General features: G+C 40.9%; 1 protein-coding gene and 1 long non-coding RNA gene across 11 annotated transcripts in view; both read right to left on the bottom strand.

Moving 5' to 3' along the window:
• LOC104600189 (mitogen-activated protein kinase homolog MMK2-like) overlaps positions 1–24,080 on the bottom strand; it is a 63,088-nt gene extending 39,008 nt beyond the window's left edge. For 2 of the 10 annotated variants that reach the window (XM_088895524.1, XM_088895529.1), the window contains exons 1-2: positions 23,520–24,072; positions 21,172–21,301 (exon numbers count right to left, since the gene is read on the bottom strand). In XM_088895524.1, the coding sequence (XP_088751650.1) occupies positions 21,172–21,301; positions 23,520–23,689 (300 nt within the window). In that variant the 5' untranslated portion in view covers positions 23,690–24,072. Of the gene's footprint in view, positions 1–16,473; positions 17,094–17,184; positions 17,255–17,872; positions 18,061–21,171; positions 21,302–23,519 lie in introns of those variants that run through there. The other 8 variants (XM_088895526.1, XM_088895527.1, XM_088895531.1 and 5 more) reach the window with 8 other exon arrangements.
• Positions 11,238–16,467, bottom strand: LOC148804227 (uncharacterized). Its single transcript, XR_016080740.1, has 3 exons — positions 15,783–16,467; positions 15,187–15,287; positions 11,238–15,043 (listed from the first exon to the last, which is right to left on the bottom strand). It is a non-coding gene; the product is annotated as an uncharacterized LOC148804227 (long non-coding RNA).

Genomic DNA, 24,080 nt, shown 5'->3' with positions numbered 1-24,080 from the left:
CTTCTCATCTTCTTCCTTGCGAGCCTCCCTCCACAGTGTAGCTTCTATGGAGGAGGCCATCCAAATTGAGTAGAAGCAACCTTCCACGTTTATCTCCACTTTTCTGGGTACGTCTTCTGGTTTCACTCCGTTCAATAGAAGAGTTGCTGATCGAAGGTCCCCCCAAAAGGCTTTGGTAAGATTACCACCACATAACAGTGCAATGGATGCAGTCACTTCCTGTTTCTGTTAGACAGTTTTGTATGCCCTTAGCTCCAATCAATTTGATGTACTTATGACATTTATTGTAAATGAATAAAGTACATATTTGATTCATGTTATGTGGTGTGTTTCTGTGCAATACCCTTAAAACCGGACACTTATGAGACATGTGTTGGTTTAGAACGTTCACAGCCAGTGGGTCGGTCTGGGGAGACCTATCTTGATAAGGCTGACACTGATGTACCGCCAAGTCGGTTGGGGTGGCCTGTCTATGCCACCAGGGTGAGACCCGAGGTACATGTAGTGTGGGATCAGCTTGAGACCTTGAACCGGACCAGAATTCCAGTATTGCCCTGGACCTTGGCGATTAGTGGGCAAAACTGGAATGTTACACTTGACCCCTAGACTCGATTATGGTACCGCACTAGGTGGCGGATTGGGCCATCTTTGATATGTCAATCAGTGAGACCCTTGAGGGGGTCAAAACCTAGGTATGTTGAGATGGTTCAAGAACCCATCTAAGTGGGTGATCATAGTGACAGGATCAGCCCCTTTGTCGGACAAAGGTAATGATCGGGGAAATGCACTCTCTCTGATGGAAAGCAAAACTGCCGGTAGTTGATTTCAATCATTGAAATTTTGTTTTGCAAAATATATTTATATAATATATATATATATATAGGTTTCCAAAATTGTTTGCAAAATGTTTTCATCCCCGGGGTCCATGTAAGAGGAGAGTGCAGCACTGTACCTTGCAATCCGGGAGAGGTCCTCCCTTGTCGGGCAGTGTTTGATCATTATGGGCTGAGAGATTAAGTGTAAGGCCTTTGAGGGTTAAACCTGATGGGCTAATCTTGCATCTGCCCACAGTCCTTGGGTGTTACAAGGTGGCTTGGCCCAATGACCACTTAGTGTAAGTGTTGGGCCCATAGAGTCCATATGATGGGCTCAAGGGGTTCACTGGGCTTTTCCAGTGAATTCAGCTAGGCCTTGTGATAAAGGATGGGCCGAACCCTTATGGCTGATGTGTAGATCAACGTTTGGGTCCCACGCCATACAGAGAAAGCCCAACTAGGCAGCAATTTGGAAGGCTTAAGTGAGAACATACACTTAATGGGCCAAAAGCCTAATACAAGTTGGGCTAATTAGATTAGCTTGAATGGGGCGAATCTGAGATATGGACCAGCCTTAAAGGATAAGGGAATGTCCCTATCCACTTAGTAATAGTCCAGATTTGAATCATATTCAAATCTGGAAACTCCTAATCAAATTAGGAGGGCTGATCATGATCTGCAAATTAGATAAAAACCCTACCTTATCACTTAAGAGGATCAACATCTCCTAATAGGATTAGGAGCTGATACCTTTAGGATTATAAAAGGAGGAGGGGGCGGCAGCCTCAAAACACACTCATCTGAGATACAGATACAACACAAAAGAGAGAAATCAGCATACAGTGAGACTGTGCCAATTTCTCCCAGACGCCTCCTTCCTACCGCCGCCACCTTTAGCAGTTCGCCTCCACTCACGTGGGAGTCATCAAGAAGGGTTCTTGATTTCAGTTCTTTGTGAAAGAATTGAAAAGAAGTTGTGCTCACCTGTCGTCCAGTGGGTTCTTGCGAAGGATCCAGTTCTTGTGAAGAACGTTGCTGATTCTGCTCTGTCCTACACTGCGTCATCTTCAGTGGGAGCAGTCTTTGGTGACTTTTCTGGGCGTGAACACCTTCGTTGGGGGATACTAATTCTCCGTATCAGGTATTTCCCTCTCCTACTATTTTGTTCAGATCTGGTTCGGTTCTTCATTCAAGTTTGATCCTTGAAAATTAGTTTTCAAAAATAGGGAATGCGATTCCCAGTTGTAGGAAGGAAAGAAATTTTTGAAATTCGCCCATTCTATTCTGCTTTATCCGGGCGTCCATACGATGGATCTTTCCATTCCTTCATTAGTATCAGAGCCATGGTTCAAATCTTGAATCAAATTTCTTCAGATCTGAACCTGCGCAAATGGGCAGAAGGCATTCTACCGTATTTGCGTAGATTTTGTTTTTTGGGAAATTGCTCCCATAAATATGGGCGAATGATCTGGAATTAAATTTTACATAAATCTGAATTTTATATGGAATGGTTCTTTATAATTTTCTTGATTTATGGGTTGTTCGTACAATGGAGATCGAAATCTTTTATTCTTGGCACGTGAATATCTGCGATTTGCAGATTCTTGTTTATTCTTTACATTTGGTTTGTAAATAATTTTTTTTATTTTTAGACTAGATGTATAGGATTTGATCTGATGTAATAATTAATAGAAAATTAGGTTTTTCTATTTCTGTACTTTTTGGATCGAAGTTGGCGGCGCTGGAAGGAGAATTCGCAGATATGAAAATCGCTATCTGCGATTTGCAGTTTGTGAAACTGCAAACTGTGAACTAACCTCTGTTTTGCAGGATGGAGTGTGCGAACAGCCCTACTTGACTGATTTGTGTTTTTCTTTATCAGTATTTAATTTCAGATCATTAATCTTGAATTATTTCTTGAATTAAAAATCAAACCCAGACCAATTCGAACCAGATTTGGACCAAATCAGTTGAACCAAATCTAGGGTTCGATGGGACTGATTTCAGCCCTGATTTCTCCCACTTTTGGGCCAGGATTTAATGTTTAATAGCAAGTATTAATTCGGCCCAACCTGTAAAGGCCCAGTTTTAAATTGTTAAAACTGCAAAAGCCCACCATTCGCATGAAAGCTATATGGGTCGAACTGCTAACTGCTATTCAGCCCATATACCTAGATAATATTAAATGTTAATATTATGGACTTTAAATGGGCTTTACAGATATTTAATTGATTGGATCAATTCTTCCTGCATGTGATGTATGGATGTGTGATGTGTTGCGTTCATGGGCCATAAGCACTTGGCCCATGCAGATACGATAGTGGCTCTTGCGCACACCCTGGCTGAATGCACATCAATGCCATGGTGTCCCTTATGGTCATTGGATGACCTTCCCTTCGTGGTGGGCCCCACACCCCTGAAATGACACGTGCGGAAACCCTAGCCAAATTGGGCCACCAGAAATCTGGCTTTATGAAAGCCAGTGGGAGCCACTCAGGTTTGACCTAAAACTAGGGCGTAACTTGTTCCCTCCTGAAATATGAGTGCATGTGATAGGGAGATCCATATGATGGACTCTCTAAAGGCCTTCCGTCATTAGCATGAAGACGGGTCCTTCAAGTGATGAGGGGAAGCACCAGAAAATGGGCCAACCGATTTGTTGTTGGATCTGTTGGATTGTTTCATACGATGATAGGGACGTCATAGACTGATGTGGGAGGGGCTTCACCAGAAAATGGGAACTCTCTCACGGTACTTTGGCGTGGTCGAATATGATGGGTGAACACTCACTGGACAGAAAGGTTTACCCATAAACAGCTATGAACCTTGTCTGACAGAGGCCAAAGGGAAAGCTCATGTGATGAGTGGATATGATCCTTCACAGAAAGGTGGTGGGGTTATGCAGCTGAAACAGTTGGCTCCATGCACCCTATGTGGTTTCCCACATTTCCAAGAGACGTAATTTCCGTTGTCTCCGTCACTGAGAGAGGAGGGAAATCCCGGTGATGAACAAATGGAAATGGGACATAGATTAAAAGCCTTATCTATGTAGATAACATGAATCAAATTAGGTTGTGGATTGATGTCTTGCTATTTTACCAGAAAATGGCTAACGGACAATTCGCCAAGCTTCTTGATGACAACAAACTTAAAGGCCCTAATTACGCTGACTGGTACCGTAACCTCATGCTGGTACTGACTTCTGAAAAATTGGATAAAGTTGCCAAAAACCCCGCCCCGGAGCGTCTGGGTGATCGGGCTTCTGAGGCCCGCAGAAGGGACTACCTTGAGTGGGAGGAAAAGAACTCCCTGGTCCACTACTATATCATAGCTTCTCTGGACAATCCAATACAGAGGCAGTTCGATCAGATCGAACTAGCCAAGGACATATTGGACAATCTGAAAACTATGTACGAAGAGCAGAATCGTTCTACTCGGCAGAAGGTCTTGAAGCAGTTCATGACCGCTCAAATGACCAAGGGACAGCAAGTGCATGACCATTGTCTTCGGATGATGGGATACATAAACGAGCTGGAGGCCCTAGGGTCCAGGCTAGACCACGTCACCAAGGTAGACGCCATTCTGAATTCTTTACCTCCATCCTACAATCAGTTTGTCATGAATTATAATATGAATAAACTGAACGTCAGCTTACAAGAGCTCAGCAATATGTTGCAACGAGCTGAGGAACTGATTCGTAAGGATGAGCCCGTCGCCATGCTTATGGAAGCAGGCGAGTGTGGCAAGAAGAGGAGGTCTAAGAAGAGGCCCCAGAAAAAGGGCAACAAATCCAAGAGACAGAAGAAGGACAAGGCATCCGATGCCTATCACCATTGTCACCAGACTGGCCACTGGAGAAGGAATTGTCCTGCCTACCTGGAATCCAAGAAAGGTAATCCCAAATCCTGTGTCATAGAAACCAATTTGTTGGTTACTTCTGTTTCCTGGTGTATTGACTCCGGGGCTTCGACTCATGCATGTAACACATTGCAGGGTTTTAGAATAAGTAGAAGACTGAGTGAGGGAGAGGTGACGCTCTTCTTGGGAACTTCTGCAAGCGTTGCAGTTGCGGCCATCGGATCCGTAGAATTGTTTTTTAGAAAATAATCACTTGTACTTAAAGATTGTTTTTATATACAGAATTTAAGAAGAAATTTGATTTCTGTCTCAAAATTGTGTGCTGATGGATATTCTGTTTTCTTTAGTAATACGATTACCATTAAAAGAAACAACAAATTCATCGCATACGGGGAACTGGAGAACGGTCTCTATGTTCTGCATCCTTCTCTAGAAACCAACTTAGCCAAAACTACGTCGGTTAACGTTCCCAAGAGAACTCGTGATACCGTTAGTCCCACGTGCCTGTGGCATTACCGTCGTGACCATATCGGTATTGACCGAATCACAAGGTTGGTAAAGGATGGTCCTTTGGATTTTCTAACTGTAGAAGATCTTCCCACCTGTGAGCCTTGCCTTCGTGGTAAGATGACAAAACGGCCATTCGGCGGCAAGCCTGAAAGATGTACGGGCACGCTTGACCTCATACATAGTGATGTATGCGGGCCCCTGAATGTTAGGAGTCGTAACCAACACGTATACTTCATCACCTTCACCGATGATTATTCGCGGTATGGTTACGTGTACCTAATGAGACACAAGTCTGAATCCTTTGAAAAGTTCAAGGAGTTTAGACAAGAGGTCGATAAACAGTTGGGGAGAGAAATTAAAACCCTTCGATCCAATCAAGGTGGCGAGTATTGTTATACAGTTTATGTATGCCCTTAGCTTCAATCCGATTTGATGTACTTTTGTTATTTAGTGGAAATAAATAAAGTGCATGATTGATTCATGTTGTTTGGTTTAATTCTGTGTAAAACCCTAAAACTGGACATTTATAGAGATTCATGTTAATTTTAAATGTTCACAGCCGTTGGATAAGTCTAGGGAGATTTATCCTGCCAAGGCTGATGCTGGTGTGCCACCAAGTGTTGGGATGGCCTGTCTCAGCCATCAGGGTAGGCTGGACCGGACCAGATTTCCAGTCTTGCCCTGGACCTTGGAGATAGATGGGCAAAACTGGAAAGTTACACCTGACCCCTAGACTCGATTATGACACTTCACTAGGTGCTGGATCAGGCTGCCTTTGATATGCCAACCAGTGAGATCCTTAGCGGGGATCAAAACCTGGGTATGTTGGGGCAGTTTGAGAATTCATCTGAGTGGGTGGTCATAGTAACAAAATCAGCCACTTTGTCGGACAAAGGGTAATGATCGGGAATGCACTCTCTCTGATGGAAACCAAACTGCCGGCAGTTGATTTCAATTGTTGGAATTTTGTTTTTGCAAAATTAATATACTTATATTATATGTACGGTTTCAAATTGTTTGCAAATGGTTTTAATTCCCGAGATCCATGTGAGAGGGAGGTGCGGCACTGTTCCTTGCAGCCGAGGGAGAGGTCCTCTCTTGTCGGGCAGTGCTTGATCATTAAGGGCTGAGAGGTTAAGTGTAAGACCATTTAAGATAATACCTGATGGGCTAATCTTGCACCTGCCCACAGTCCCTGGGTTTTTATAAGATGGCTTGGCCCAGGGACCACTTAATGTAAGTGTTGGGCCCATAGGGTCCATACGATGGACTCAAGGGGTTCATTGAGTTTTTCAGTGAATTCGGCTGGGCCTTGTATTAAAGGCTGGGCCGAACCCATGTGGCTGGTGTGTAGATCAATGCTTGGGTCCCACGCCATACAAAGAAGCCCAACTGGGCAGCAGATTGGAAAGTAATTAGACACTGAACACTTAATGGGCCGAAAGCCCATTTCGAGGTGGGCTGATATGATCACCCATCCATGGGGCGAATTTGAGATTGAAGTTAGTAAAAGGATTGGGTCTTTAGCCTTATCCACTCTAAGAGACCAAATTCAAATTAGATTTGAATTTGGTAACCTCCTGATAAGATCAGGAGTAACCTAACTCTATCTGCAGATAGGATTAAGATAATCCCCTATCCAAATACTGATTTGGATTGGGATGAGTCCTGATTTAGGAGGTTTCTTAATCAAGAAGAAAGGAGGAGAAAAACATCAGATTTCGAACCACCTTTTTGGATACACAAGGGATACCTTCTGCAAATTTTAGAGATCAGATCTCATACTCTCCAGAAAAGGAGAAAAAGCAGTTCAGCTTTTTCGGTTTTGGTTCTCTCCTCCTGCCGCCGCCATCTGCCATTGCAAGATTGGATCTTTGCAGAAAAGAAAGTCAAGAAATCTGTTCTTGACATCAGTCTTGCAAGAAAGACTGAAAAGGTTACAGTGTTTAGTTCTTCCAGAGGATTCTTGTGAAGGATCCAGTGTGTAGGACGCACCCTGCTGGTTCTGTTCCATCCACAGCTGTGTCATCTTCAGCAGGAACAGATCTTGGAGCATTCTTTGGGCGTGAACACCAACTTTGGGAGATACTGCTTCTCCGGATCAGGTATATTCCTCCCATTTACCTTTTGGTACAGATCTGGTTTGATTATGGTTCAAGTAGGATCCTTGAATGTTGTATTCTAAATTTAGGGAATATGATTCCCAGTTGGGAGAAGGTAGGAAATTTTTGAAATTCGCCCACCCATTCCGCAACCTTTATGGCGTCCATTAGATGGATCCTACCATTCTTTCAAGTATCTCTCTGACGAATTCAGAGACTACCTAAAGGTCAACGGGATAGTATCGCAGTTAGCTCCTCCTGCTACACCACAACTTAACGGTGTTTCAGAGAGGAGATAGGACCTTACTTGATATGGTCCGGTCACTTCTCGCACACTCGGAGTTACCCACATCCTTTTGGGGATACGCATTAGAGACTGCGATTTACGTGCTGAATAGGGTTCCAACCAAATCGGTTCCGAGCACTCCATATGAACTTTGGAGCGGAAAGAAACCAAGTGTCAGACACTTGAAGATTTGGGGTTGTCTGACACACGTTAAAAGAACGAGCCCGGACAAATTGGAATCCCGAACCAGCCGTTGCCTATTTGTAGGCTACCCCAAAAGCTCTATGGGCTATCTATTCTATGACCCAGAGGAACAGAAGGTGTTCTGTAGTCGGAATGCCCATTTTTTGGAGGAAGATTACATCCTAAACAATCATCGTCAGGAAGTTGTTCTTGATGAAGAGAGCTTAGGGGTAGTGGGAGATGTCCCACATGTTCCAGGTAGTGACCAACCTAGAAGATCTACCCGGGTATCCAGGCCACCAATCCGTTATGGTTATGACCAGGATAGTTACCTAGTGGAAGCCTTGACTAGTGAGGAGGATCCCGTGACTTACGCGGAAGCTATGTTGGACATAGATTCCCAGAAGTGGGTAGATGCCATGAGAGCTGAGATGGATTCAATGGAGGCCAATGGAGTCTGGACTCTAGTAGATCCGCCCGTCGAGGTAAAAGCAATTGGTTGCAAATGGATCTATAAGAGGAAGAAGGGCCCCCATGGCAATGTTGAGACCTACAAGGCTCGCTTGGTGGCGAAAGGGTATACTCAGAAAGAGGGCATCGATTATGAGGAAACCTTTTCACCTGTGGCCATGCTTAAATCCATTAAGATCCTGCTAGCTGTAGCAGCATACCATGACTACGAGATTTGGCAAATGGATGTCAAAACCGCGTTCCTGAATGGAGATCTTATTGAAGATATCTACATGCAGCAGTCGCAAGGCTTCATTGTTGCTGGTCAGGAACACATGGTATGTAAACTTAATAGATCCATATATGGACTTAAGCAAGCTTCTAGGAGTTGGAACATTCGATTTGACTCTGCCGTCAAAACGTTTGATTTTGAGCAGAACCCGGATGAGCCCTGTGTATACAGGAAGTCCAGTGGGGATAAGGTTACGTTCTTGGTTCTGTATGTGGATGATATCCTACTCATTGGGAATGATGTGGGAATGTTGACATCGGTCAAAGTACGGCTTTCACAGCAATTCTCCATGAAAGATCTTGGAGAAGCGTCTTATCTATTGGGTTTTCGACTCTATAGAGATAGATCGAAGCGGATAATAGGATTATCCCAATCTGCTTACATTAACAAAATTGTCAAAGGGTACAGCATGGAGAACTCCAAGAAGGGAAACGTTCCTTTCAGCCACGGAGTTACTCTCTCCAAGAAGATGTCTCCCAAGACATCTAAGGAGATCGAGGACATGAAGAATGTTCCCTATGCCTCAGCCGTGGGGAGCATCATGTATGCCATGCTGTGCACTCACCCCGATATTGCTCACGCGGTGAGTATAGTAAGCAGATTTCAGGCCAACCCAGGGCAGGAGCATTGGACCGCTGTGAAATGCATACTTAAGTACCTTCGTAGAACAAAAGAGTTTTGTCTAGTATTCGATGGTACATCACTACAGATCCAAGGGTATACCGATGCCGACTTCCAGTCAGACCCAGATGATAGAAAGTCTACATCTGGTTACGTATTCACGATAGGATCGTGTGTTATTTGCTAGAAAAGCAGCAAACAGGGGTCCACGGCGGATTCCACAACCGAAGCTGAATACATTGCCGCAAGCGAGGCTGCCAAGGAAGCCATGTGGATGAAGAAGTTCGTCCAATAGTTAGGAGTAGTTCCATCCAGCACATCACCCATCCCATTGCTGTGCGACAACAATGGGGCCATTGCTCAGGCTAAGGAGCCACGAGCCCACTCGAAGTCCAAGCACATCGAGAGGAAGTACCACGTATTGCGGGAGATTGTTGGTAGAGGGGACGTCCTAATTCAGAAGGTAGCTTCAGCGGAGAATGTTACAAACCCATTGACTAAGCCACTCACACAGAAAGTGTTTGAGAAACACGTGGAAAGTATGGGACTCCGGCTTATTCCAGATTGGACCTAAGTGCAAGTGGGAGTTGTTAGACAGTTTTGTATGCCCTTAGCTCCAATCAGTTTGATGTACTTATGACATTTATTGTAAATGAATAAAGTACATATTTGATTCATGTTATGTGGTGTGTTTCTGTGTAATACCCTTAAAACCGGACACTTATAAGACTTGTGTTGGTTTAGAACGTTCACAGCCAGTGGGTCGGTCTGGGGAGACCTATCCTAATAAGGCTGACACTGATGTACCGCCAAGTCGGTTGGGGTGGCCTGTCTATGCCACCAGGGTGAGACCCGAGGTACATGCAGTGTGGGATCAACTTGAGACCTTGAACTGGACCAAAATTCCAGTATTGCCCTGGACCTTGGCGATTAGTGGGCAAAACTAGAATGTTACACTTGACCCCTAGACTCGATTATGGTACCGCACTGGGTGGCGGATTGGGCCATCTTTGATATGCCAATCAGTGAGACCCTTAGAGGGGGTCAAAACCTGGGTATGTTGAGATGGTTCATGAACCCATCTGAGTGGGTGATCATAGTGACAAGATCAGCCCCTTTGTCGGACAAAGGTAATGATCGGAGAAATGTACTCTCTCTGATGGAAACCAAAACCGCCGACAGTTGATTTCAATCGTTGAAATTTTGTTTTGCAAAATATATTTATATAATATATATATAGGTTTCCAAAATTGTTTGCAAAATGTTTGAAATTCGCCCATTCTATTCCGCTTTATCAGGGCGTCCATACGATGGATCTTTCCATTCCTTCAGTTTCCACAAGTGAAAGGGCAGACCAAGAACCCATACCACCACCCCGTCCTCAATGAAGAACTCTTTGTTAGATGAAGGGTTCCACTTAGTGATTGTAATCACACCATATTCAGATTAAAAACTGATAGCTGAGAGCTCAAACTTATCTTCAGTCAAATCAAGCACCGCTTTACTGTTCTCAAAAGGTGTTAGAATAAACATCCCTTTTAACTTCAGCTGTAATATGAGCAGGTCTGCAACTCTCCTCCAGTTGCTAACCGGATTTTTAACTTGAACCACGTATTTATCTTCCCACTCTTCTCTCCTGGAATAGCCAACCAGCCTGTTCTGTCCAAAGGCTAGTAGCTCTTGGACCTGGTCTTCATCTTCAGTTGAAAGTTTGATGGTTTTACCATTCTCCTTCAATAGATCCAAGCGCAAGGTTTCCAAGTGTTGGATAAATTCTTCTAGTATTCCATTGGTTTTCTTCCATCCAAGTCCTTGTCTACCTTCAGGAAAGCAAACTAGTTGCCTCCTTCCTTTCCCGAAATATTCAGAAAGAGTTAAGTAACCCCCTTTACTGTTTCTTCTGCATTCTACGACATACCTCTTCCCTTCTTGAGTTCTCAATTCCTTCTAGTTTCTTTATATATGTTGGTTACATCAGATGAACCTCTCCACTACCAACCTACCCTAATTCTTTGGGCAACATCCTTTTCAATTTCTCCATTAGTCTTAAGTGTACCACCGGTGATGCAGGAGCTGAAGAGGCAAAATTGGAATTTTATGAAATTTTATGTATTTCTATATTTTTGGATAGTAGGGGTATTTTTGTCTTTTGTAATTTTCTATGGGGTCCAATGATAGGGTTTAATTTGCCTAGCTATAGTTTGCTTATGTTTAAAATTTTAGAGTCATTGCATAAGTAGGATTAGAGTTATTGAGTCTTCTTTGAATTAAAATAGGATATGACAGCTTAGTTTGACTTCTACTAGGATTATTGAGTCTAATAGTTTGACTCCTAAGACTATTATGAGTCTAACAATTTAATTCCTAGGATTATTATGAATTTAGAGTCTATAAATATGTATGCACGTTTTACACAAAGGCAATAAAGTTTATTGAGTTTTCTTCAGCTTATGCTAGCTATGGTGAGTAGGGGTGTACAATCGGTCGGTCCGATTCGGTTCGGTTAGAACCAAGGACCTAACCAACTATTCAGTTTGACCATTTTCTCCAACCGAACCAAACTGAACTAGAGTTCAGAATCGAACTGACCCTAACCAAATTCGATTCGGTTTGGTTCGGTTGGGCCCTAATTCCACATAAATGAGAAGCATTGATCAACGACAAATAAATAATTTATAATTACTAAGTGTTATTAATCAAAAGTTAAAATGGCCCCAAAACCCAATGGTTTTAATTAATTAACTATTATTATTAACTAAAAGTTAGAATGACCCAAAGCCCAATGGTTTTTTAAATAAAAACCGAACCGAACTTGCTTATTCGATTTGGTTCAGTTTGGTTCGGTTTGGTTTTTGGTTTATCAACTGAGTTTGAACACCCCTAATGGTGAGTGATTCCCATGCCCTAGAGTGATTCAAGGTATTTTCCTCTCTTCTTTCTCTCCCTATTTTCTCTCTTATTCCTTCAAGAAGACGTTATAGCCATCAACAGCCATAAAACTCTGATCAAGAAGACCACTCAACATTCTCTAAGGACTAGAACTGAGCTGGTCCTACATCAACCATACTGCTACTACATTTATTAAATTTGCAATATAATATAAAATATATTATGTCTTAGCCCAACTTATCTTGAAACCTTTTGATTCTAAAATGTCTCCTTTGCGTTTTCTTTGCATTTAGCCCATCTTTAGCTTTATCACAATATTATATCATCAGTAAACAACATAAACTATTCATTTAAGATATTTGCATGATAGTCATGTACAAAAGAATGTAGATAAAGTTAATACACGTGTTAGAATTCGGCCTGCCTTTGAGTTCTGTTAGTCTGATAACAGTCAAGAAAAAAGAGGAAGAAAGAGGGAAGAAAGAGAGAGAGAGAAAAGAGGAGAAAAAGAGAGAAGAAAAGTCCGATTCGAATTAGGGTAAAAATCACTCCCCCATTCGGCCAAACATGTTTTTATATTATTAACAGAATGGAAAAGACACATGTGCCCTTATTTAAGTGAGAGACACTAGTTCTGATATAATATTACAGATCAATAACCTCAACATAAGTATAAAGACAGAAATACCCCTACACTAACACTCCCCCTCAAGCTGGTGAGTATATATCATATAATCCCAGCTTGTTACATATGTAGTCCACTCTTCTCCGACTCAACCCTTTTGTAAATGTCTGTCTACCGGTTCCCTATATTAACGTATGCAGTGTCTATCACTCCATTCAACACCTTCTCTCTCACAAAGTGACAGTCAACCTCTATGTGCTTGGTTAATTCACGAAACACCGGATTAGAAGAAATATGAACTGCAGCCTGATTGTCACAATAGAGCTTCATTGGAGTATTAATGTTGTATCCTATCTCCTGTAGAAGGTTCCTTAGCCACACTAATTTACAAGCAGTATGTGCCATAGCTCTATACTCTACCTCTGCACTGCTTCTTGCCACGACTGTCTGCTTCTTACTTTTCCATGTCACCAGATTACCCCTAGAAAATTGCAATAACCTGTGGTAGACCGCTTATCAGACATAGAACCAGCCCAGTCAGCATCAGTATACTCTTCTATTTCAAGTGTTCCACCACTTTTGTATATCAAACCACGACCAGGGGCCCCTTTTAAATACCTCACAATTCTTAGAACCGCATTCCAATGAGGAATCAGAAGTTTCTGCATGAACTGACTTACCACACTAACCACAAATGAAATATCTGGCTGAGTAATGGTTAGGTAGTTTAGTTTACCTACAAGTCGTCGTATCTTCCAGGGTCTTCAAACACTTCACCCATATCTGTTCAGCTTAGTATTTGTTTCCATAGGTGTTTCAGCTAGTTTAGCAACTAACAAACATGTTTCCTCCAGCAAATCAAGCACATATTTCCTCTGACACAAATTAATATCGTGCTTAGACCTTGCTACTTCTATCCCCAAGAAATATTTCAAGTTACCAAGGTCCTTTGTTTGAAAATGTTCCTGTAGAAAAGTCTTCAACCTGTCAATGCCCATTTTATCATTCTCGGTAATAACAATATCATCTACATACACCACCAATAGTATTTTTCCTGTCGGAGAGTCATGACTAAAGACGGAATGATCAACTTGGCATTGTTTCATACCAAACTTCTTTACCACCTCACTGAACCTACCAAACCATGCTCGAGGAGACTGTTTAAGCCCATATATAGCCTTCTTGAGTCTGCATACCCTACCATCCTCCCCCTGAGCAACAAACCCTGGTGGTTGCTCCATGTAGACCTCCTCGAGCAAATCACCATGCAAAAAGGCATTCTTGATATCAAGTTGATATAGGGGCCAATCATACATAGCTGCAAGAGAGATCACAACACGAACCGACCCTATCTTAGCAACTGGGGAGAAGGTTTCTGTGTAGTCAATACCATAGGTTTGGGAGTACCCTTTTGCAACCAATCGAGCTTTCAGGCGCTCAACACTACCATTAGGAAAATACTTAACAGTATAAACCCACTTACAACCGACAGCCTGCTTCCTAGGAGGAAGAGTGGTGAGTTCCCAAGTATGATTATGAAGTAGAGCCGAGAGCTCTTCTTCCATTGCACAGCACCACCCTGGAGAGGCAAGGGCTTCTTGGACATCCTTAGGAACAACAACTGAGGATAACAAATAAATAAACTGGCGATGGGAAGCGAAAAGGTGAGTGAGTAAAACATGATTAGAAATAGGATGAAGGGTGCAAGTGTGTTTACCTTTCCGCAAGGCAATGGGAAGATCAAGATCAAATATTGGGTTCGGGGCTGGTGTGGAGACAACTGTTGGATCTACCGACGGTGATGGAGCCGGAGGAATAGCAACCGGTACACGTGGGCGATGAATATACACGTGACGGATAGGTGGAAGTTCAATAGGAGGTGGCACCGGAGGCAAGGATAACAGTTAGTCTGATACCATGTTAGAATTCATACAACACGTATTATGTATGAAATGTCAACACTCTTAGCTGAATAGAGAAAAGAACAAGAATAATCTTAGAGGTGTCAAGAATAATCAACCCCCACCTCAAAGAGTCTTATATATTAAACGATATGTACAATTACAAAAATGCCCATATAGGGTTGAAAGAGAAAAGAAAAATAAGATGTATAAGTAATACACAACAGGGACTATAAGTCTATACTAATAAGATACATCAAGTTACAATCTCCACACTCCCCCTCAAACTGATGCCTAGACATAAGCATTAGTTTGTCTATAAGAAAGAGATGTCAAATTCTAGTCATAGCTTTGTTGAAGATATTAGCAATCTGCATGTCCGAGACTGCATGAGGAAACAATATAGACCCAGTAGTGAAAAGATCTCGAATAAAGTGATAGTCCACCCTGATGTGCTTGGTCCTCTCACGGAAGACAGAATTAGATGCAATCTTGATAGCACTCGTATTGTCTGCATAGAGAGGAATAGGAATAAGAAGTTGAATGCCAAGATCCATAAAGAGAGATCGTAACCAAACAATCTCACTACAAATAGAAGACATGGCCCTATATCAGCTTCAATGGAAAACTTAGAGATTGTTTGTTGTTTCTTACACTTCCAAGAGATGAGTGAATCACCCATAAAAACACCACCCATAAGTGGACCTACAAGTGTCTGGACAACCAGCCCAGTCTGCATCAGCATATGCTCTCAACTGAATAGAAGAGGAGGAGAAGAACAATAGCTAAGAAATTGTGCTTCTAACATATCGAATGATGCGATGAAAAGCAATCATATGAGGCTGACAAGGGGCAAAAACAAATTGACTAACAACCTGAGTAGCATGAAAAATATCAAGCAGAGTCATAGTGAGATAAATAAGGGGCCCCACAAGCTGGCAATACAAGGTAGCATCGAGAAGTAATGGACCTTCAAATTTAGACAGCTTAATATTTAGCTCCATGGGTGTATCAACATGTTTTTCATCATTAAGACTAGCAACTTTAACAAGGTTAAAGGCATACTATTGCTAACAAACAAAATACCCTCAATCACTACGATGTACTTCCAGTCCCAGGAAATAGGTGAGAGGGCGGGCCCAAGTCCTTCATATGAAAGGAATTACGAAGTAATAATTTCAATTAACGAATGCCCTCAACATCATTCCCAATCAACATGTCATCAACATACAGTAGGAGAATGGTAATACCTTGAGGCCATCGCCTAACAAAGAGAGAGTGATCAAAAGAACTCTGGCTATATCCAACAACTACGACATCGCGAAAGCGTTCAAACCATGCCCGGGGAACTTGTTTTAGACCATATAGAGATTTTTTTAGGCGGCATACTAAAGAAGAATCACTGCAGTATCCAGGAGGAGGCTTCATGTAGACCGTCTCCTTCAACTGACCATGAAGAAAGGCATTCTTCACATCAAGCTGGCATATGGTCCAAGATTGAGCAACATACACTGCTAAAAGAACACGGGTTGTGGTGATCTTTGCAACAGGAGCAAAGGTTTCTTCATAGTCGATACCATACTCCTAACTATATCCCTAGGCAACTAAACATGCCTTATATCGATCAAAAGATCCATTAGATTTCAGCTTGATGTTGTAAATCCAACGACTCCCAACAATGGATGCATCTGGAGGAGCATGCACAAAGTCTTAAGTGTCATTATCATGTAAAGCATGAATCTCTACATCCATGGTTTCCTTCCAATGAGGGCTACTATTAGCTTCCTGGTAGGAGCGAGGAACATCTGTGGAGGATAGGACAGCAGACAAAGAGTTATGGTTTAAAGGAAAACCATAGCGGTCAGGAGGTCTAGATATATGAGTAAAATGACAAAGAGGAACAGAAGTATGAAGAGTGTATGAAGTAGAGGTATCACTTACAGAAGCAGTGGTAAGATGATGATCTGAACCGGGAGGAAGGAGAGTCGCAGGCGCAGGGACTGGAGCACGTAACCGTTTGCGAGAGAAGACGAGAAGGTCCTTCTCAGTAGAATGAGGTAGAGCATCATGTGAATCATAGTTTGGCAAAACAGAAATAGATGGTGCAAACAGTCTAGCAATTCGACAGAAAAAAGAAATGTGCTCAAGGAAAACAACATTACATGATACACGAATGCAATGAATAAAGGGATCATAACAAAGAAATCCTTTGTAGTCAGGACTGTAACCCACAAAGGCACACATGGCAAACTGTGCAGGCAATTTAGAATGTTCACGAGAGGGAAGATGAACGAAACACACATTCAAAAACATGAAGAATAGATAAATTTGGAGAACGACCAAACTTCTAAAAGGAAGGCATATAACCAAGAACAGGGGAAGGAAAATAGTTGATCAAAAAACACAATTGTACTAGCCGCCTCTACCCAAAAAGAATGTGGAGTATGGGACTCTTGCAATAATGTCCTCACAACATTAAGGATATGCCCATTCTTGCACTCGGCCACACCATTCTGCCAAGGAGTATCTGGACAACTTCATCACACTTGTATTCCATGATTCTTCAAATAGGATAAAAAAATCTCCATCAATGTATTCTCCCCCTAAATCCGAACGAAGAATATGCACTTGTGATTGAAACTAAACCCATACCTTAGCATGAAATAGCTTAAATGTTGGGAACACCTCAAACTTGTGGCAAAGAAAGTATATCCATGTGTACCTGGTACAACCATCAATGAACGACAAAATATTTGTATCCAAGTTAAGAAGTGACAGATGCAGTCCAAACATTACTATGTATAAGCTCGAAGGGAAAGGTGGCATGCTCAGATATATGGGAAATGGTAAGGTACGACTCTTACTTAAGCAACAGAAAACACAAGATGTATCAAAGGTGTGCAAGGAAGGAACTCTATTCTTAATAGGGCTTGAATCAAACAAAAATTTTAATTTTTCAGCATGCATATGACCCAAACATTTATGCCATAAGTCCCAAACATCATTTCTATAACTCAAAAACGAACTAGAAGTGGAGGAACTGAAATAAGTTGATGACGCTATTGTTTGAGACTTCTCAAACTCCAATACAAACAGACGGCCCAACCTGCGCCCCTTCCCTTTCACCTTCCTACTATTCGGTCCTGAATTAAACATTGACAGTAACAATATGTTTGTGATGGGTTTCAGTAAGGTTACTTGGTTGGTTAGGGTAGGCTCCTGTCATGTGGTTGGTGGCTTCAGAATCAATGATTCAAATATGAGAAGGAGAAGCACAATAACCGGAAAACTCACTAAGTAAGCCAATAGCAGAAAGAGTAGAAGAAATAGCAGATGTTACCAGTTGTCGAATGTTTTCTTCAACCATAAATGCTAGAGAATCACCTTTAACAAAAGAATCACCACTAGTAGTAGATTTCTTACTCCCATGTGCTACAGCAACAGTGTCAATTCCATAGGTTGATCCTTCCAATTTTATAGGAATAATATCGTCTCTATCAAAGGCCATTTCAGCAAGAAAACAGCAATCTAGGCACAAGGATATCAGAGAAAACCAAATTCAGCAATCAAGAACTCAAGATGATAGTCCAAAAAAAAAAGCAAGTTTTAAGACTGTCGAGTCTAAAACCTTACAAATACGAATCTGAAGCCTGAATCAAACAAATGGGAAGCAAGAAAACCCTAGGACGACACCAGATCAAGGGTTATAGGTTGATCGAGTCAGACGATTGAGAGAAAACTGTGATTTACCAACACATCAGGCATCTTTTTCAAGAACAATGAGGTATCTTGTGCTGATCGAAACAGTCCTTAGAAATCTCCAAACCAGAACTAAGTGTAGAGTTAAGAAGAGCTTGGGAGAACCTTTCAATATAGAGAGAAAAACTCAAATCGCAGGCTGATGTAGAAGGCCTGAAGTCCAAAGATGTTGCAGTAGGAAACTGTACAGTGTTGACTCCCCAAGAAGAAGATCAAAACTCCTTCGAAAACTTCACCAAATCAGATGTTGTTTGTAAGCAGAATAGATCAGGTTTAGGTGGCACCAAATCTAAAGTTCAAAGTTGTTGCAGTCCAAAAAAGGAAACTGTACAGTGTTGCCACCCCAAGAAGATCAGAACTCCTTCGAAAACTTCACCAAATCAGGTGATGTTTGTAGGGAGAATAGATCAGGTCTAGACGACACCATATCTGAAATTTGGTCTCGAACCAATGTCTCGCAAGAGAGATCTAATGAAATCTCTCTTGCTGGTTGCACAAAGAAGATTAAACAGAAAAGGGTTGATCAAAACAGCCCTAATACGATAGGATTACTGCTTCTAGTGAGGTTCAAGAGAGAGAAAATAGATCAAAGAGCAGCATGCTCTGATACCATGTCAACACTCTTGGTTGAATAGAGAAAAGAACAAGAATAATCTTAGAGGTGTCAAGAATAATCGACCCCCACCTCAAAGAGTCACTTATATATTAAAAGATATGTACAATTACAAGAATGCCCATACAGGGCTGAAAGAGAAAAGAAGAATAAGATGTATAAGTAAGATATAATAGGGACTATACTAATAAGATACATCAAGTTACAAAGTTTCCACACCCCCTTAAGATTGCAAATAATATATTCCTTAATTCCTCAATATTGTGACAAACAATTATGAACAATCTTTATCTTTTTTTATCAGTAATGGAAAGATAAAGTTCACTATTGAAAAAACAAAGTTAAACAGTGCAATGATTGACATAGCCTGCCTCTCATTATGCATTACACAGTGCCCCCCCCCCCCAAGGAAACCCCAACAAAACTCTTGCTTAGTTAAATCTGAATAAGCAATTTTGACCGTTAGCAAAGGATCTAGCCTCTCTTGTGAGATATCTAAGCTACCAAATTCCTACAAAAAAATTCATCCAGCTAAGTGGCTAACCACTACTTGTGAGTCGACATGATGCTGAACAATTCTTAACAGTCATTTGTCAAGGCATTTTTCTACCTGGCAGTCAGCATTATTTCCTTGCTCTTGACTTTGACCAAGAAACTTTACACATTGTCCTTGCGTTTTGTTTGAGATGTCTATGAGAACTCATTACCAACACATTGAATGACATGTAACCATCAAGAATGAAGTATTTCCAAGCATAGGATGATTTTAAATGGAATATTATATAAAAGGCAATTACCCAATGTTGATCCCAGCTATCTGGGGTCTTGGAAGGTAGGGGTGCTCACAGTTCAGTTAACCAACTTTGGGCTTATTTTCAAAACCGAACCAGTAGCACTGGTTTTAGGAAAACCATGAACCAAAACCAAACCGAAACCAATCGGTTCACCAGTTGACCGGTTTGGTTTTCAAATGGTTATATTCTTCATTTTTTCAGTTTTTTTATATTTATCATATATATTATAAATAAATATTTAAATATATAAAATGAATACTAGAAATACATATAATATAATATATTATAAATAATAAATAATATATTTATTTTTAATATATATGAAAAATATATAATATACATAAATATATATACCGGTTGGTTTGGTTAACTAGGGGTGCAACTTGGACGGACCCAACCTAAACCCAAACCGATCCAATCCGAAATTTTACACAAGTTGGGCTTGGATTTTCGGTCCTTGGGCCGGGCATAGGCCCAAGAATTTGGGCTTTTTTATTTTTGGTCTGGGCCCGGGCCTAGCCCTTAGGTAACCCAAACCTAGTCCAACTATACACTACATACATACATATATGGATATGTATTTACATATATACATACAATATATGTATACATATTTGCATAAATGCATACATACATGTATAATTTTAGAGAGGGCTCATTAACCAACCCAAACCCAGCCCATGCCCAAGCCCAACCCAAGTGCATCAAATTATAATGCAGGCTGAGCTTGGGTTGGGAAGATCGGGCTTGACCACGGTCTCGGTCCAAGCTCAGGCCTTAGGCCCAAATCTTAGGGTTGGGCCTGGGTTGACCATAAACCCAGCCCAACCTGCCCGACTTGCACCCCTAAGGTTAACCGCCGGTTTTTCATATTGGTTAACCAAAACTGAACTGGTACCTTCCATTTTTCAAACTGAACTGACCAGTTCAGTTAACTGAAATTTTCGGTTCTATTCGGTTTTTTTGGTTTTTCAGTTTTTTATGAGCACCCCCAAGGGGTAGACTGGATGCAAACCTAACCTTTGGCACTTTCTGATACAATATTTTGTTTGGTTGTTTGTGGACTACTTAGTACTGAATCCACAGATGTCTATATATTGTAATAAGATTAGATTATCCCAGTCAAATAAGTTTTTCCAAACAATTTGGTGTAATTATAAGCTAAGGGCCATTACCCAATGATGGTTCCAGCTATCTGGGGTGTGGGGTCTTGGGAGGGGAAGAGCGGATATGACCTAAAACATGAAAAAAGAAAATGGAATGAAAGGATTGGCTAGAGAAAGTGCAACCATTGAAACATCACCAGCACCCACCATCCATCTAACCAACTTATGTCTAATCAGCTAAAATTATTTATTGGAACAAAGGAAGAATCATGCCACAGACATATGGTGAACCTGATCAAAATCTTGATGCAAGATAGAGAAGATGAAAAGTGACATGATTACAAATTATGAAGGTAACTAAACTTACATTTTCATGATCCATGTGGCGCAGAAGCTTAATTTCCCTCAATGTCCTTTTAGCATCAATTCTATTGTCAAATGCATTACTAATCTTCTTAATTGCAACCTCTTCACGTGTCTCTGAATTCACAGCAGCACTGGAGAAAGAAGATAAAATTATATGGCATAAGGTAATACCTTACTGATATATATTTACGAAATGTCATACAATATGAATCACAAAAAGAAAATAAAAGATTATCGAGATTTTAAGAGTTCTTTAAGATTAACAAGCCAATATGACTAAACTAATGTTATCTGAAAAATGCACTCAACAATGAGCTGCTTTGCAAGAAAAAAAATGTTGATCCCTGACCATATTGAGTAGGTGAAACAGCAAGCATGACAAGCAGCAAAGACAGCAAGGAAGCATCTAGAAAAGATGGGAAAATAACCCAAGTAGTGAACTGATTTGAAAGGTACTTGGCTATTAAAACAATTGTCATTCAAATGATAAATGTACCCTTCAGCATGGATCATCAAACAGTTGATTTGGATATAAGATGATTTTCTGACAAATAATATAGGAAATGAAAAATATATGCTTCAAAGAAGTTCACTAATGAACATAAAATGCATAGTATGAAAGGTTTCCTAATTGAGTCAAGTATGGAGCTTCCCTACATGATCTACTTATTTCTTTGCCACGTGGATGGATGATGAAACCAATTCCACCTGCCACAGGGCAGGGACCCTCTGGATTGAAATTTGAATTAAGCCCCTAGTCAAAATTTTTCCCCTTTTACCCATAAAAGAGGGCCTATTTTGATCACTAGAAAGGTCTTCAGGCCTGAAATTTGTTCAATGGATATATGAAAGGGAGAGGAACATGCAAAGTCCTTTTGGACTCCAATCTCATCTGCCGCATTGAAGATTCCTTTGTTGTTGAGGGAGCTTCCCTGAACAACTCAACTAGATAATCCATCCCCTACAATCATATGCAGACACAGAGATGCTAGGAATAATTGGAAGTGTGGACTCTGAAAAGGAGCAGCAGTAACTATGTGAGAAGTATATTTGACTAGGGTCCACCCAAAAACCAAAAGATAGGATATTGTTTATTCAAACATATAAAGTTTACGGGTATCTTGTCCAAGCTTCTGTTGTCAAAAAAATGGAAAATGAAAAATGACAAATTTACCCCAAAATCTCCAAGGAAACCTGGAGAGACAAAATATCCATGCAGTGAAGTGAACATGGCAAAATATGTTTTCTTGTTGCCCTGTTAGCCATATAACTGGTAACAAATACATGCTCCTAGTCCTACTAGAATAATAACCTCCCTCCTAAGAGAAAATAAATAAAATAAATGTTATATAAATTAATTGTCACTCAGACACCAAATCAAACTTGCAGTGGCAAAAGCCTAGAAGATTTAATATGATTTCTCATGCAAAAGCACTAATGTTATCCATTTGAAATAAGTTGTCAAATAGGAGTCCTGACAATGGCATCGCTAGAAAAAATCTTATCATGACTTAATCTCTATAATGCTTGAGAGAAGTATTGGCAGCTTCAAATCACAAGACCAACTATAAATAAACAAAAAGAAGCAGGATCACAAACTATGATTATAAACTAGGGCTTTTTTCAAAGACAAACTGCACAAGGTAAACATGAACAAGATAAAGTACATATCAAGGTTATTTGGATCAGACTAGGCAGGGAACCCAGCATCATTTATGCATTAAAACAGTCACATTTGCATTGGGAGTTGCACACTAAATCTGCTCATCATGCTAAATTAAGCATATCAAGGTTAATTGGACTATTGTTTAAAGAATTTGTGTGCATTAAAATAATCATTGTTACCATCGTGAATAAAAGTCTACTCCATGAAACATATCGGTATCTCTCCAAATCATCCCCACACACAGGAAATAGTTCTAAGCTCCATAGCAAGTATGAGAGAGAGAGAGAGCAGTAGTGGACTATTACTTTTTGTTTTTGGTAATAGAGTACTAATTACTTATACATTGCAAAACAAAAAGTGCATATCGATAAAGTTGTTTTGCATCGTTTCCCCAAATATAAAATACATTTGAATGAATTTGGTTGGACCTCAACTAGAGCATGGAAAGGGGATGTGAAGAAAGAAGTAGAACTCATAAATCAAATCCGAGTTTCAGAAATTTCTGAGTACAAACTTTCAAATTCCACAAAACCAAAATGAAATCTGAACAAAATATAACAAACCAGAAGTTCAAATCATTTTAATCGCGATAGAAACATATATAAATCGAGTTAGGAAAAACTCTAATAATCAGAAAATTAAGCAAAAGCATAACAGATGAAGCAAGAACGGAGATAGCTTACCAGACAATGCCATAAGCACCTCTTCCAACAGGCCGTATCGGAGGAACATACTTAGTAGGCACCTCGAAAAGATTCCCATAAACATTGTACTGAACATATCGACCTCCATGAGTGAGTATTCCCCTGATATTATTTCCTTCAGCTGAAGCAGCACCCGCTTCTGCAGACATGCTTAGTCCCCGACTCCCCGCACAGAAGGAATAGACTCTCACGCAGAGATCCGAGAAGAAGACTTTTCTCTGCTTTCTTCTCAGCTGAGATTCCGCTAAATTTGGTTGGAACAAATTACTTTGGGGGAGAGCTGTCAGTAGTCTCTATAATGACGAAGAAATTTCTTGTGTTTTATCTTCCGACTTCTGACTAGTGGGCCTTGAATGGAACTTTCCATCTCACAGGCCCTTGAAAATCCGTGAAAACTCCAGTTCAGACGTCGCCCCTTTTCTATTTATTTTGCTCTTTTTCTCTCCGCGTCCGCTGTCCGCATCCTCTTCTTTGGTGGACTGCTGTGCTCCTCATCAACAAACCAAACAAAACCCCGGCTGATTGTGGTGAACTTGTCAA

This window comes from Nelumbo nucifera, chromosome 1 (assembly GCF_055504915.1).
Source record: "Nelumbo nucifera cultivar China Antique chromosome 1, China Antique-T2T, whole genome shotgun sequence".
In the NCBI taxonomy this organism is placed as follows: Eukaryota; Viridiplantae; Streptophyta; class Magnoliopsida; order Proteales; family Nelumbonaceae; genus Nelumbo; species Nelumbo nucifera.
Note: the sequence above shows the minus strand (reverse complement) of the source record. Positions and strands in the feature narration are given on the sequence as shown.